Source organism: Meleagris gallopavo, chromosome 5 (genome assembly GCF_905368555.1).
Source record: "Meleagris gallopavo chromosome 5, MGAL_WU_HG_1.1, whole genome shotgun sequence".
In the NCBI taxonomy this organism is placed as follows: Eukaryota; Metazoa; Chordata; class Aves; order Galliformes; family Phasianidae; genus Meleagris; species Meleagris gallopavo.
Window position 1 is genome coordinate 17,997,311 of NC_139408.1, and position 14,300 is coordinate 18,011,610.

Genomic DNA, 14,300 nt, shown 5'->3' on the forward strand with positions numbered 1-14,300 from the left:
GTCTGTGGAGATCCTGCTTTGTTCAGTACTGGCTTGCGGGGAAAATGCAGGGTAAAGATTTGGACTTAAAAACAATTTTTTTTGGAAGAGCTTTTTTTCTGTTTGTTCTTCTAAGATGACTTTTGTGCCAACAAAACATAAGCTTATCTGCTGACAGCTTGGTGTAGTTGTGTTTCATTGTGCAGTTCCATAGAGATCAAGTGGAAAAATAATACCTCAGTTAATAACTACTCCAAATTGCATACATGTATTATAGCATTAAAATACACCTGTATGTACATTTCTGCTTTCAGTACAGTACTTGATATGTTTAACTCATTGCTACTTGGCAGTTGAGTGATTGTTTTGTGATTTTTCTGGTACACTGCTGTTGGGATCTTAGTTCAGTGATTTAGGCTCTAGACTCTGCTATGTGTACAAGTTGGCTGTTCTGTTATATTGAAATGTGTCCTTCATGCATTGAAAAAATCACATGGGGTCACTGAAATAGCTGGCATGTTGGACCTTGGTTTGTATGTATCTGTTAGGACCAAATATCAGCAACACCTTTCAGATGCTGGAGATTTACTTTTTGAGTCAACATAGTTTTCTGCAGCAGCAAATTCCAGAAGGTGACTTCTAAGGACTCTCTTCCTTGGTGCCTTTAGGTTCTTAAAGTGTTGGAGTGGAATAAAGTATTCATCATCTCTTTAAATTATGAAAAATAATACAATAATAATAATAGGATGGATGTGAACCTCCTGTAACTAACTTGGCCATGTATGTGAAAGATTTTAGCAGTACCTTTTCACACTATTCCATTCTTCCACTTAAACATACTCTACAATACCATTGCTATTGAATATGGTTCAAGAAACCTCTTGAAAACTAGAGAAATCTTTCAGAAAGAACCATTCTAGGGATGTCAGATTGTGGTATTCTTAGGAGACACAGAAGTTTAATGTTGAAGCCTGACTGGCTTCAGTCTGTCTTGAGGCATAATCACATCTGTGTTTATACCAAGTGTGCAGTGTAGATCAGAGGTTTTCTGTAGTCTGTAAGGTAAGTAGTATGAATGAATGAAGACATGAGAGTATAGAAATTGTCATTGTGATTGAAACTTGGTGTGCTTCCTTGAGCTCTTCAAGTATTAAGACTGTATTACACAGTAATAATAAACATCTTAAATTTAATCTTTCTGTGGTATACTTTTCAGTTTGAGAGGTGACAATATCTGACATGATGTGGGCCTTTCATAAGTTCTAAATTAAAGAATTTGTTTTTGAATTCTTTTCTTTGGATGTCTTCTGTTGGTAACAGTGCTTTTTTGCTCTGTGATTATTTTTTTTTCCTTCTGCTCTCTTTTGTCATAAGTACCCAAATCTGTGTATTCTAATATGGAAGTTATTTGAGGTTTAGAATATGGAATGTTGGATGAAGATGTGTGTATTGCGGGTAAATCTAGAAACTGTCCTGTGACTAACAAAGGAGGTGTCGTTTGGGTTGGGTTGTGGTCTTGTTAAGCTTCTGTTTTTTCATCTCCTTTTGTTCTTTGGCCCCCCTTCATCATCTTAGTTAGCTCTGCCTACTGAATAGCTTGTCATACAGTTTGATGAGTCAAATATTACTACACTGTGGAGAAATTCAGTTTCTTCTTGATGCTCTCTCTACCCTGGGATGAAGGGAGATACGCAGCAGCTGGGTAATAATTTGCTTTTTTTTTTTTTTTTTTTTTTTTTTAATAATGGTGCTTTTTAAATTAATGATCCTTATGTTTGAGTAGTTTTCATGCAGTGGACAGCATTTAAATAGCCATTAACTTTAGAGCTACAGCCTTATATTGGCAGAAGATTAGTTTATTAGGTTTGTCCAGCTGTTAGGCTTACAATAGGGTAAAGTACTTGGTAGTATTAATAATTCTAAATGAACAGCTTCCTTTAATGGTATAAGATTTGAAAGAAGGTGGAAAATACTAAGAGTCTTCTGAAGTTATGGCTGCAATATTTGTGAAAAAGTAAAACCAATAAAATTGTTCCTATTCTGTGTTTTTTATTATTGCAAAAGCTGTTTTTTTCATGAAGATATTAAATGCTTTTGAGTGATTTGGACTTCATAAATTGAGCAATAACATCTTCTAGTAGTAATTACATTGGTGGTGAGTAGCTGCTAGTTTTCCTCCTGGGTTCCATCTAGTCATCTGGTTGGCTCTTTTCCTTTTCTTTCATTTTAAAGCTTTGTAATATGAAAAGACCATATATGTACTGTAGATAACATTTTCAAAAATACTTTTTTCATTCATGGGGCTTTCTTACTTAGCAGTAGCCCATAATTTGCAGCTGGGGGATGATAGTGTAATAAACTGGAGTTGTCATGCTTGTTTTCCAGTGTTGACAGCCTTAGGATATATTTCCATGGGAATTCTCCAAAGAATTTCTTGTTGTATGACTGATAGAAGAGAGCTTGGTATGAAGGGGCTCACAAAGAAGAATGCAGAGTTGTAGCTGGCTTTTTACATTTGTCAAAAGATTTATCTTTTTTTTTTTAATCATAGGCTATTAGGGATTTGAAGAAAAGATCCACTGCAGTTTGTTAGATGCTTACGTGTGCAAAATATAACATGAGAACCATGCATATCTGAGCAAGGGATGGTCGTGTTGGAAGATGCGTGAGGTTTCTTTGAGAAGTTTTCAAAAAATAAATTCTGGGCTATGAGGGTGGATTGAGGAAGCTCAAGTTTAAAGTTCAGACCGTTGATAATAGGACAGGTCTTGTGCCTCACTGTGACTGCTGCACAAAATGTCTTCCGAAAGTCTTGTGAGAATCCAGCTGTTTTTGGTAAATCTAATTATTTTGAACTTCCAGATGCATATATGCTAATTTAAATCCTGTTCTACTGTAAATTTTAGCTTTGCTTGTATATTTAGAAGATGATTATTAGTTAAGCTCATGGGAGTAAAGAAGCAGTAGACAAATTCTTGACAGTATCTTCTGAAAGGATATTTGTTGATGTGAACGCAGATTGCAAATGGTGCTTCTGTATTATGGGAGTTACCTAGAAAGCAAAACTGGTTAGAAAAGCAGAACTGCTACAACTTCTTGTGCACTTCACTTCAATCATCCTTGTAACAAACTGTTTTTAAACTACTTGATGATGGCTATGTTTACAGGCTCATACTCAGCTTTCCTAGTTGCTCTGTTATCGTCAGTATGGTGGTACTTGAAAGCTTCTAGCTGTTTGTCTTCTCTTTGTTTACATTTGACTGGTAAATGCTGTCTGCTGTCCTGTTTAAGGAAGTTCTTACTATTTTTCAGTCTCTGAGCTTTCTTGACTGCTGGGAGTTGTACTGCTTCAGGGCTTGTCTTGTATTGTTTCCACCAGATGGTGCAGTCTGCTGTTCTCTGAGACCATAAATTAGATAAGCTGGGGTAATGCTTGAGAAAGACATAGGCATGGACTCACAAGTTCAGACTCTGTTTATGTTTACTAAAAAGATATAAGAAAATAATTGTGTTCCACGTGTTGATATTTCTGAATCTTGCTTTTCACTGACTTTCTTTGAACTTCCAAGATAACTGACTTTGTTAAATCCCATGCTAAAAGATGCTTATCTATAACATTATAACAGTGCTAATGAATCTAAGCCATCTAAGCTTTCAAACCTTATGAATTGCACAGATTACTTCTGTTGGAGAATAGCATTTTTCTTTAAGAACACTATAGTAACGATGTCCATAGTGAATAAATGTTTCTTGTAGCACTGTCTTAACATTGTTATGTTAAGCTGAAATTTCAGTTGTTTGTTTCTTACTAGGTTGTAAATTCACTGCAGCAACAAACACAAGCTACATCTCCTCCAGTTCCTGAACCTCATACACTCACTACTGTGGCTCAAGCAGATCCTCTTGTTAGAAGACAGAGAGTACAGGACCTTATGGCCCAGATGCAGGGTCCATATAACTTCATGCAGGTATGGTGAAGCTCCTGTGGTATTCACAAGTGAAAAAACAAAATAGCTCCTTCAGTCTGGCTTCTAGTTATTTGAAGAGCCTGGTGTAGATTAGCTGAAAAATACAATGGTCTTAAAAACCTTACAGTGCTGTATGGCAGTGTCTCAAAAGTCACAAACCTGTATTGCTGTTAAAGTACAATGAAAATGCTATTAAGCTTTTCATTCTTTGTCCTCAACAGAGAGGGTGAAAAGCTGTGGACATAGGAGTAGGTACTGTATTGTGCCTCAGTGAGACAGCTATAAAATAGCTTTTCTTTAAGCAAGCTTAAAATTTTGTAATAATTCTACTAAACTTTGGATAGTTTTTTGAAGACTTTCTAAAACAAGGTTTCCTGAAGTTTCTAGCATCTTTTAACCTCTAAAATTGTAACCAACTAGAAATGCATTGGGAATTAAGTGAATGTATCAGGAAAAGCTTATCTTTTTACTCCATAAAGAAAGTAATCAACTCGATAACAAAGAGGCATACGCTTAACTTTGTTGGGTTTTTGGTTTGGTTTGTTTTTTTTTTGTACAAAGTGAAAATGCTAATTTTGGGTAAAGAATAAAGGACCAGATCATCTCCTATTCTTCCTGCCTCCAGTTGTTATTTTGTGAAATAAGCTCTAATATGTATGTGGGCTGAATTTTCATTTTGATAAATATTTTAGGAGTTCTTAGCATCTTAATTTAAAACATATGGCAAAACTAGCTATTGCCTAACTGTGAGCCTAGGCTTCCTTTATTGTGACCTGGTCATTTCTAAAATCTAAACACTAATCTTTTAAAAATCCAATAAACTGGATTTAATTCTTGTATTACTGTTTCTATTCCAAGGACTCCATGCTGGAGTTTGAGAACCAGACACTTGATCCTGCCATTGTATCTGCACAGCCCATGAATCCAGCACAGAATTTGGACATGCCACAAATGGTCTGCCCTCCAGGTTTGTAATGGAAAAAACTAAATACAAATACTGGGGAAGCCTGCAAGTCATCTATTAGAAATGTTTCAGTTACTGTTATGTTGAAGAGATAATCGTGAGTAGTATAGCAGTATGCTTTAGGTGTGTTGCAAAGAAATCCGATTGTACTTCTGAGGTGTACTGTTAGTAGACGTTGGATCTTCACTTACTGCTAGTTGGAACATAGTAATTTTTTTTTTAATGGATGAAATATATTTTTGCTTCATCTTTTGGAAACTGCTGGGTTAGTTTGGATGCCTGAAGGGAAAAAAATGTACTTTGTATGGAAAAGATAATTGGTATTTTGAATGTAGTTTTGCCAAGCTAGGGGAATACTTACCTACTATGTAAGTAACCTGAATTAGATTAAGACTGTAATGCTGTTCTTTAAAAGGTTTTAGTGTAGCATGTAGTAAGTGAAATTATTTTATTTCAGTTCATACTGAGTCAAGACTTGCCCAGCCTAATCAAGTTCCTGTGCAACCAGAAGCTACACAGGTAAAATGTTTAGTAAACTGTATTTTGTAGTTAAAATTTAATTTAGTTTTGCTTAGTGTTACAGGATATATATAATTCCTATCTGTAGCAGAAACACAAAGCTGAAGTTCAAAGGTGGTCTTTATTAAATTGTTACTATTTATTTAGAGGAAGCATTGTTTGGAATACTGCTGTGTAGTCATTCTAATACATATAGTTTTAGATTTCTCTTCATTTTCTTCAAGATGGATTAATAATTTGATATGTCAATTTTCACCTTGTAGTTTTCTCTCCATGTTAAGCTGTGTCAAGTAGTATTTTTAATTTAGATAAAAGCATGTGACTTTTTATTTGCTTATTTGCAACAGAAATGTCAACAGAATCACGGTCTGTATCTGTTCAAGTGATGATCAGACTAAAAGCAGATTTTATAGCTTAACTAAATAGGTTTTGTTTTTGTTTTTGACTTGTTCTATTAAGAATTCATCCCAGTTGCTTGCCTGGATAATATTCAATACTGGAGTTAGAGAGCAGTCAGAGTAAATTTAAATGCTGTTTTCAGTTGAGCTCCTGCATTTCCTGTTTAAGTGGGGTTCCTTGTTTCTGCAATGCATACATGATATATTTTCCTTTTCTTCATGATGTCTCAGTTTCTTACTGAAAGCTCTGGTGATAACAGAAGTAATAAATAAGAACTTCCTGATTTTCTGTTAAGTATGTATGACATCTCTGGCATTAAGGCAGATACGTGTCCAGCTGGTTAATAAGTACCCACAGAAGAAAGTTTGGTAGGGGGTGGGGTGATATGATGAGTCAGGCTATGTCAAGATGAGGTGTGTAGAGCTCTGCTAGTTAAGAAGTAGTAAATTTTTAATGGTTGTAAAGTTTTGCTGAATACATAGTTTCACTAAAGAGTACCTGTGATGCATTCCAGAGTTCTTACCTGTGATACGAGTGTCTGTGAGCATCAGTTCACTTGGAGAACTTGTGGTTTTTATTTTGTCAGGTTCCCTTGGTTTCTTCTACAAGTGAGGGATATACAGCCTCCCAGCCCATGTATCAGCCTTCTCATAGCACAGAGCAGCGGCCACAGAAGGAATCAATTGACCAGATTCAGGTAAGTCTGATTTCACAGAGGTGGGAATGACTGTTTCCAGATGGGATCAAATGTTAGTCTTTGTTTATTTGAAAATCAACAGACTTTGTGATTTCATTTATTGATAGGGCTGGTTCAGTTCCTTATAAGTTCAAAATTTTGAAACTGTCTGTCATTCATAGTGAAATGTTCACTTTCTGAAATTAAACTAAGGTCTTTGCACTCGTTTTCTTAAAGTTCTCAATACTATTCAAAAGCTACTAAAGCGTTGTTTGTTTCAATTACTAGGCTTCAATGTCACTGAATGCAGACCAGACCCCGTCATCATCATCACTTCCCACTGCATCCCAGCCGCAAGTTTTCCAAGCTGGATCTAGCAAACCTTTGCACAGCAGTGGAATCAATGTTAATGCAGCTCCATTCCAATCCATGCAAACAGTATGTAGCAAATGAATTCTGAATTACTTTATTCTGGTAGTCATTGGCTTTGTTGTTTTTTACAGTGTTGGAATCAGTTATGTAATAGCACAAAATAGTCTTCGATTATTCTCATTTTGCAGTCTTGCATTATTTCTGCACATGATCTGATGAGAATTTATAAAAAATGGATTGGAGCAGAGAGCTATTTTTCTAACATTATAGGTATTCAACATGAATGCACCTGTTCCTCCTGTTAATGAGCCAGAAACCCTTAAGCAACAAAATCAGTACCAGGCCAGTTACAACCAGAGTTTCTCCAATCAGCCACACCAAGTAGAACAATCAGATCTTCAGCAAGAACAGCTCCAGACAGGTAAACTAACTTAGAGAAAATTAAAATGGTGATAGCTTCGGTAGAGCAGATAATCAAGGCTGTGAAGTCTTAAGATACATAGCAGAGCATGTCACACATTCTTGAATGCTTCTTGTTTTGCAAAAATGCTTACCTCTGGGCAATGTCTGTGTTTTGTTGCTTTGTTTTGCACTCTATAGTGTTTCTGTCTTGGTTGGACTATCCACCAAGGCATGGAATTCAGTATGTAACTCTCCAATTGTCAAAGAAATTTTGCTACCTGATTTTAGTTTTGTGTGTGTGTGTGTGTGTGTGTGTGTGTGTGTGTATGTATATATATATATATATGGGTTTGAAAATCACAAACGAGATTAAGGATTATTTTTGAGATGAAAGCAGTAGAGTATTTGCTCTGCTGATGTTAAAATTAAATGATTCTTAAATATGCCATAAAAAGGAAAAAAAGTTGGTTGTACTATTTCAGGTAAGTTCTAAGAAGGTAATAGTAAGCTACAATTGAGAGCAAATATAGACTGGTTCTCACACATTGCTGAAGGTCCAAAAACATCTAGAACCTTCTACCAAAAACGTTGGACATAGTTTGAATACAGCAATCAAAATCTTTCCAAGTTATCAAGTTAAGAAAAACAAGCTCTAATATAGAGTTTTTGTGCAAAGCTGTTCTTGCAGCCCGCCTCTTACTTGACACTCGGATAAAATGTGCAGATGCAGAGGGGGATTTCATGTGGAAGATACAGGGCAGAGATGACAGTGGTGAAGTGCTAAAAGCTACTGGCGGTGTAGAGTAAGGAAAAAATGTGATCCTTCTTTGCAACTTACTTTGGTCTTGAGTCTTGTCTTCCCTGCAAGGTAGGATAAAGGTTGTATGAATGAGAAGAGGGAGAACCAGCTTTTTACTGTTTCCCTTGTACACTGTATAGCTCAAAAAAAAAAAAACCCAACTAGAAAAACAGCCTGGGGAACGGTGGTGTTGAAGGTGAGCCATGCAGTATTAAGTGTTTATATAGCAGTTAAGTAAATGTAACTGATGATACAAAAAAATTACGGTGGCTTTAGAACAAAACCTGCCCATGTAAAAGCCCTAAAGGATGACCACTTCTTTCTGTGATTGTGGAATGCATGGAGGTTGGGGAGACAGAGCTATACAGAACTTCAAAGCACTGTGTGGCTAAGTGAGGTTGAACTGAAGTAGTGCTTTCTGTTGAATAATGAAGCCTTGCTTTCCTGCATATGAAATGGGAGGGAGAATCTTAACACTTAAATGTTGAGATCTTGCTTTAACAATTGGTATCAAACTGAAGTTTATATCTCATTCACTCTTAGATACAGAATTCCATCTATTCTTACACTTATTGAGCCTATAATCCTTGGATTGTGTTCGTAGTCCATTTCTGATGATTCCTGTGATGTGAAGAATAATGTGGCATACCTTTTTTCAAGAAGCAAATAGTCTCAAGCTATCTGTCCAGCTTTTGCTTCTTGGTTTACATGTCCTGTAGAAGGAAAGAACCCCCAATCTGTACAGTCAAAATGGCAGCTCTGTTAAAACATTCCCAGAATCTCACCTTTAGTCAGCACAGCTGTGCCTAGCAGAGAGAATTGCAACTATATTTTAGTGGCTGTCAGTTCAGAGGGAAGGAAGCTCCAGAAATGGGTTAGCTCACGTTATTTTTACAGAGAGAGTGAGTGAGTGTGTGTATGTGTGTGTGTGCTGTTGATTTTTAAAGGAATTGAAATGGCACACAGAGAAACGTTACCTGCATTTGGAATATTTGTTGCTGAGCTTAGGCCGGAGGCTTCTTGACATTGACTCAATCTAAAAGAGGTAGAGCTGATTTACCTTCATTGTCAGATATCTCACAGAATTAAATTTGACACAATTCTGCAGATGAATTTTCTTCCAGTGGGTAAGCATACATTGATGTGTTCAGGGGTGCTTCAAAGCTTTGTATATTGAGTTAAAAGATGAGTGTATGTGGGAATGCCAATGCAGAAACTCAGGATTCTGTACTGTACTTTCTCCTCACTTCAAATATAGTGGTTGGTACTTACCATGGTTCTCCGGACCAGACCCATCAAGTGGCAGGAAACCATCAGCAACCTCCCCAGCAGAATACTGGATTTCCACGTAACAGTCAGCCTTACTACAACAGTCGGGGAGTGTCTCGTGGTGGATCACGTGGGACTCGCGGCTTGATGAATGGTTACAGGGGACCTGCAAATGGATTTAGAGGTAAACAGCTTAACTGAACAGAGTTTCATCTTCCATCATATTGAGAATGGGTTTGACTATACAGAAGTAAAGGAAGAGAAATGCAAAAGTCATTACTCTGAAGGAATTAACAAGAGCAGAAGAATGATACAGTAGTTCTGGATGGATGAATAATAAATGGTCACAGAGGTGATTTTATGTGGCTTTCAGTGTTGCAGATAGCCAGGGTGTGCATGTTAGAATAGGAAAGATGCAGTTTCCTTGCTGAGTGATAGGGGGGTTAGACTAGTGCCCTTTTCTCATCCTCTTATGTGATTGAAGAAAAGAGGAAAAACGTGTATAATAAAAATACAGTTGATTATAATTGGCAGTATTGTGTTCACCATTTGTCTGTTTAAAATCGATCTGGATTCCAGATTTTAGACTTGGGACTGAAACTATTCTTGGGCTTGTTTCCTGCCTCTCAGGAAAACCTTTACTCAGAAGCAGTTTGAGTTGGCAGTTGTGACCTTGCAGGCTGCAGCTGTCAGATTTAGATCCCAGTATTACATCTAGCTTTGCATTTGTTATGTAAATTAAATCTCAAAATATTGGAGAAATGCACATAATGGTTTTCTCCTCCCAGTTGCTCCTAGATAATCATTCGTGTTTCTTGTAATAGTATTACCACTGATGTTGCAAACACTTGTTTGACTTGCAGAAACAACTTCCTAAATGTTTTATTTTCCCTTAGATTTAGGTTAAAAGCTCTTTATGCGACCATATAAAGAAAAGCCTTGTGTAACAGGTTGTCATTTCCAAGTGAAAGACTTGTATATTTTTCCTTAGGAGGATATGATGGCTACCGTCCCTCATTTTCCAACACTCCGAACAGTGGTTACACGCAGCCCCAGTTTAATGCTCCTCGAGATTATTCAAACTACCAGCGGGTAAGATACAAGGAAGATGCATTTGCAAAAGCACAAGTGCAAGTCAATGAGTGAAAAGTTTTCCTATGGCAGTTTTCTCGCTAATGAAGAGAGAAGTTACAGATGCATAAAAATAACAGAATTGGAGATGGCTAGTTATGATTGGGAGAACTGTTTGGCTGTGTGGTCTCTGAAGTAGCTAAAGCAAAGTTAGTTGAATTATTAAAAACACTCTCAAGTTTTCACAGCTCCGTGAGGAAGGACACACAGAACTTAAATCCACTGATATGAACTTCTCAAGCTGAAGGGGCTGCCTGTCTTCAGCGTTTCTGATATGTTACTCTGAAATTTGTATAGAAATACGTTCTTCTGTAGGAAATGTACAGTCAGCTCAAAGCTTAGTCTGACTGACTGGACTGCTCGTCCTCAAACATGTAGTCATGAACAGATGAGATGGCTAACTTTGATACTGGCGTTAGAATCTTCATTTTGTTGACAGGCCCTGTGGGAAACCCATCTGTCTGACCTTTTGTAGTTTGGAAAAAACCTGAACACTAGTTCTGTTTGCATTTATTACTTATATTGAAGAAAATATCCTGTAACTGGACAAGGAATTTATTATTTTAAATTATTATAGCTGCTAGATACTGGTAGGAGTAAGAATGTGTTTTCCTTACGTGAACTAAAACTAACAGAATGCAGTATGCTGGAGTCACAGGTACTTCATCAATGTAATTGTTTTAAAAGCTCTTTATTTTACTGGTAACTATTAAACCAAGAAATTGTGCACGGTTTATGTCATAACTTTTCCATTTTTATGCTTCAGGATGGATATCAGCAGAACTTCAAACGTGGTTCTGGACAAAGTGGGCCTCGGGGAGCTCCTCGAGGTAATTCCTGAGTAGTGTGTACTTGATTTGAGCTGAATGGAATCTTTTGATTCAATTTCTGGAGTTCTGTATTAAAAAAGCAACAACCTCAATCCTTATTCAGTAGATTGCAGTTGAAGAATAGGCTTTCTTTGCTCTGGCCTCATTGCTGACTCAGCTTTGAAAGGAGGACCTCTTGAGGTCCTTTCTGTCTTGAGTTACACTGTTATCCTATGAACTACTTGCAGAAGTTTAGTTGCCTGTTGAATGAGGAATTATTTGAGAAGAAATTAAGAATTTGAGAAGAAATTTGTTTTTGGTGCTTTAAATGTAGCAGATAATATTGAAAAACTTAGTGATTTTTTTTCCTCTAGATTTGTCATAACTTAAGATCTGCTTAGTTAGATGCATGAGTATTTTGTAAGTAAAATTTGTTAATAAAGCAACCACCTGGCTTTAACTGGCTGTCAGCCTTCAGGATTGTGTTTTACTTTGCAGTAGGAGATGAATTACTGCATCTGTTGCAAGGACTTATTTTTTTTTATCTAAGAATACAACATTTTATTCTTGAAGTGGTTACAGATTCATAGTTTGGGGGGAAAGGTATTGAGATAAAGATGAAAACTGCAAAGGCAAGCTGTACACTCTTGAATTCTGATGTAAAGAAACTTTGAAAAGCATCTGCAGCCCAAATAGCTAGTTTAGACCAGAGCTTGTAGTTTTTTGGTTTGTTTTCTGGTGGTGGTGGTGGTTGTTTCTATTTTGTTTCTTTGCATAATTCCAGTGCCTCTCACATATCTTCTAGGACGTGGAGGACCCCCAAGACCAAACAGAGGGATGCCTCAAATGAACGCTCAGCAAGTGAATTAAACAAATTCACAGGATTATGTGAAAACGCCAAAAACACACTGGCCAGTGTACTATACATGTTACCAGAAGAGTTATCATCTATTTGTTCTCCCTTACAGGAAGTTTCTTGTAAAGGGACTATTTTCATTACCCATAATGACAGGACTACAGTTGCCAGCTTTATGTTACCTGGATATGGAAAGAAACGAAACAACGTTTACTCTGCATGTTCTGTCCTAAGCATCATCTTGAGCCTTGCACATGAGATTCAGATTCCTCACCCTTGCTAAGAATAATGCAAAAAAGGCAATTTTCAGGGTGATCCAGTCTCTCCATGGTTAACTGAAGTGGCAGGAAAAAGCAAAGACTCACTTCTGACATTGAAAGTGATGCAACAAATTCGGATATAATCTGCAAATTCATAAACAATTACTGTGGTGGCAAAACCTAATGTGACGAAACTTAATGTTCCCATGAAAGGATTGAAAAAGTGAAGTGTGGCTTGGTAGAGCAACTGCATTTCAGCTTTTTCACATTAAACTGAAGCACTGAACAGTTAAAGATGTGTAGCGATGCATATTTCCCTAAGTAGGCTTCTAGCCAGATTTTGACAAAGAAGAAGCGCCCTTAGCTGCAGCGCTGCTCATCACCAGGGCCCCGTTTACTGTGGCTAAGGATTTAAGATCGCTTGCATAACTGCTAATGTTATTGTGTAATTTTTTTAAAGAGAAAAGCTTTGATTTGGCACTTCAACAAAATTTTGCAACAAATGCGAGTTATAATCTGGATGGCCACTGTATATTTGATGTGAAGTATTCAGATATCTCTTTGAAACACATTTAAGTTTCTTTGATAGCAATGACTTTTGTAAGGATTGGTACTCTCTATCATTCCTTATGACTTGCACATTGTCTGTCACTAATACTTGACTTTGCTGTATTATCACCTAAATAACTGATGCCGGTACTGATGGAAATCTCTAATGGATAATCATAACACTTTTGGTCACATGTCCTTTTGTCTTTCCTGCAGCCTTGAAGGTTTTAAGAAATCTCAAATGCCCGCTGCTGCTGCCCTTTTAATTGCTATCTTTTGAAAAGCACCAGTATGTGTTTGAATTGATTTCCCCTTTTAAGGGAAATGACAGCCAGCAGTTACAGTTCTAATGGTATAAGCAAGACAAATAAAACATGTTTATAAAAATTGTATCCTGAACACTGGTTTTCAGCGACTGAAACAAATCTAATGTAACGGGTTTACACCGCATAAGGTTTTCTTTTTTCAATGAAAGATTTTCCTGAATAGTTGTCAAACTCCCGTTTTCTCATTTGATTCTGATATCTGTGACATCTAGGAAATTTTTCTTCTTGTGGAGACTTTCCTTTTCATCAAGGCAGCAATGTCTAGAAGAAATGGCATAAGACTAGGAGCTGGAAATTACCAAGTTTTACTCAAGTTTTTACTGTACACTTGTGGTATAATCTTTGGAAAATCACTTGTGCCTAACTTTTGCGCACATGCACTCTCTCTGCAGTGGGGAGAATATATTGATAGCTGCCTCCATAGAGGTGTTGGTAGTTTGTTGCATTTATAGCATGTGCAAGAAGAAAAGCGCTGTGTTGCTCATCACATAATTCCTGCGTGTGGAAGGGTGACGTTAAGGAACAGCTACCCATTGCTTACCTGTTGTATACAGAACTGACAGTTGTTTTTGCTGAGAGGTTTGCCCAGAGGGACATTTCTACTTTGTATCACAACTGAACTTTCAGAACAACTTGTATTTTTTGACTTCATTGCTGAATAGTGCGTACAGATAGGTGGTAATGTCACTTTTCCATCTTACACGTGAAGAGCACAAACAAGAAAAGTTTTTACTGAGGAGCGATAAGCTTTTGAAGACAATGCTACACAGCAAACATCTTGAAACAATGCTGATGGCTAGAAGCACGGCAGTTGTAGTCAAGGCCTAGGAACATTCCAAGCCAGTGTAAAGATAAAACCTGCAGTCCGGTAAGAAGTTGCTGTTCTGTGTCTTTTTTTAGGAAGCTGTTACTGAGCTAATAGTCCCAATTGGTTTTTTTAACTGGAAAAAAAAAAATTAAAGACAAACCTTTTAATGCTGAACTGATGTAGGAAACAGTGATTTTTTTTTTTTCTTTTTGTG

General features: G+C 37.0%; 1 protein-coding gene and 1 long non-coding RNA gene across 6 annotated transcripts in view; one reads left to right on the forward strand and one right to left on the reverse strand.

Annotated features, from left to right (window-relative positions):
• The window catches only part of CAPRIN1 (cell cycle associated protein 1), a 30,631-nt gene extending 17,292 nt beyond the window's left edge, over positions 1-13,339 (forward strand). For all 4 annotated transcript variants that reach the window (XM_085224536.1, XM_085224534.1, XM_085224533.1 and 1 more), the window contains 10 exons: positions 3,792-3,947; positions 4,806-4,914; positions 5,369-5,430; positions 6,416-6,526; positions 6,794-6,943; positions 7,148-7,298; positions 9,337-9,531; positions 10,339-10,439; positions 11,245-11,308; positions 12,093-13,339. In XM_085224536.1, coding sequence (XP_085080662.1) covers positions 3,792-3,947; positions 4,806-4,914; positions 5,369-5,430; positions 6,416-6,526; positions 6,794-6,943; positions 7,148-7,298; positions 9,337-9,531; positions 10,339-10,439; positions 11,245-11,308; positions 12,093-12,157 — 1,164 coding nt within the window. In that variant the 3' untranslated portion in view covers positions 12,158-13,339. The remainder of the gene's footprint in view (positions 1-3,791; positions 3,948-4,805; positions 4,915-5,368; positions 5,431-6,415; positions 6,527-6,793; positions 6,944-7,147; positions 7,299-9,336; positions 9,532-10,338; positions 10,440-11,244; positions 11,309-12,092) is intronic.
• On the reverse strand, positions 1,689-6,491 carry LOC146544267 (uncharacterized). Of its 2 annotated transcripts, none has more exons than XR_014883471.1 (2): positions 6,353-6,491; positions 1,689-4,041 (listed from the first exon to the last, which is right to left on the reverse strand). It is a non-coding gene; the product is annotated as an uncharacterized LOC146544267 (long non-coding RNA). The 2 variants fall into 2 exon arrangements; XR_014883470.1 differs by having other exon boundaries at positions 1,689-6,254; positions 6,353-6,478.
• Positions 13,340-14,300: the final 961 nt, after the last annotated feature.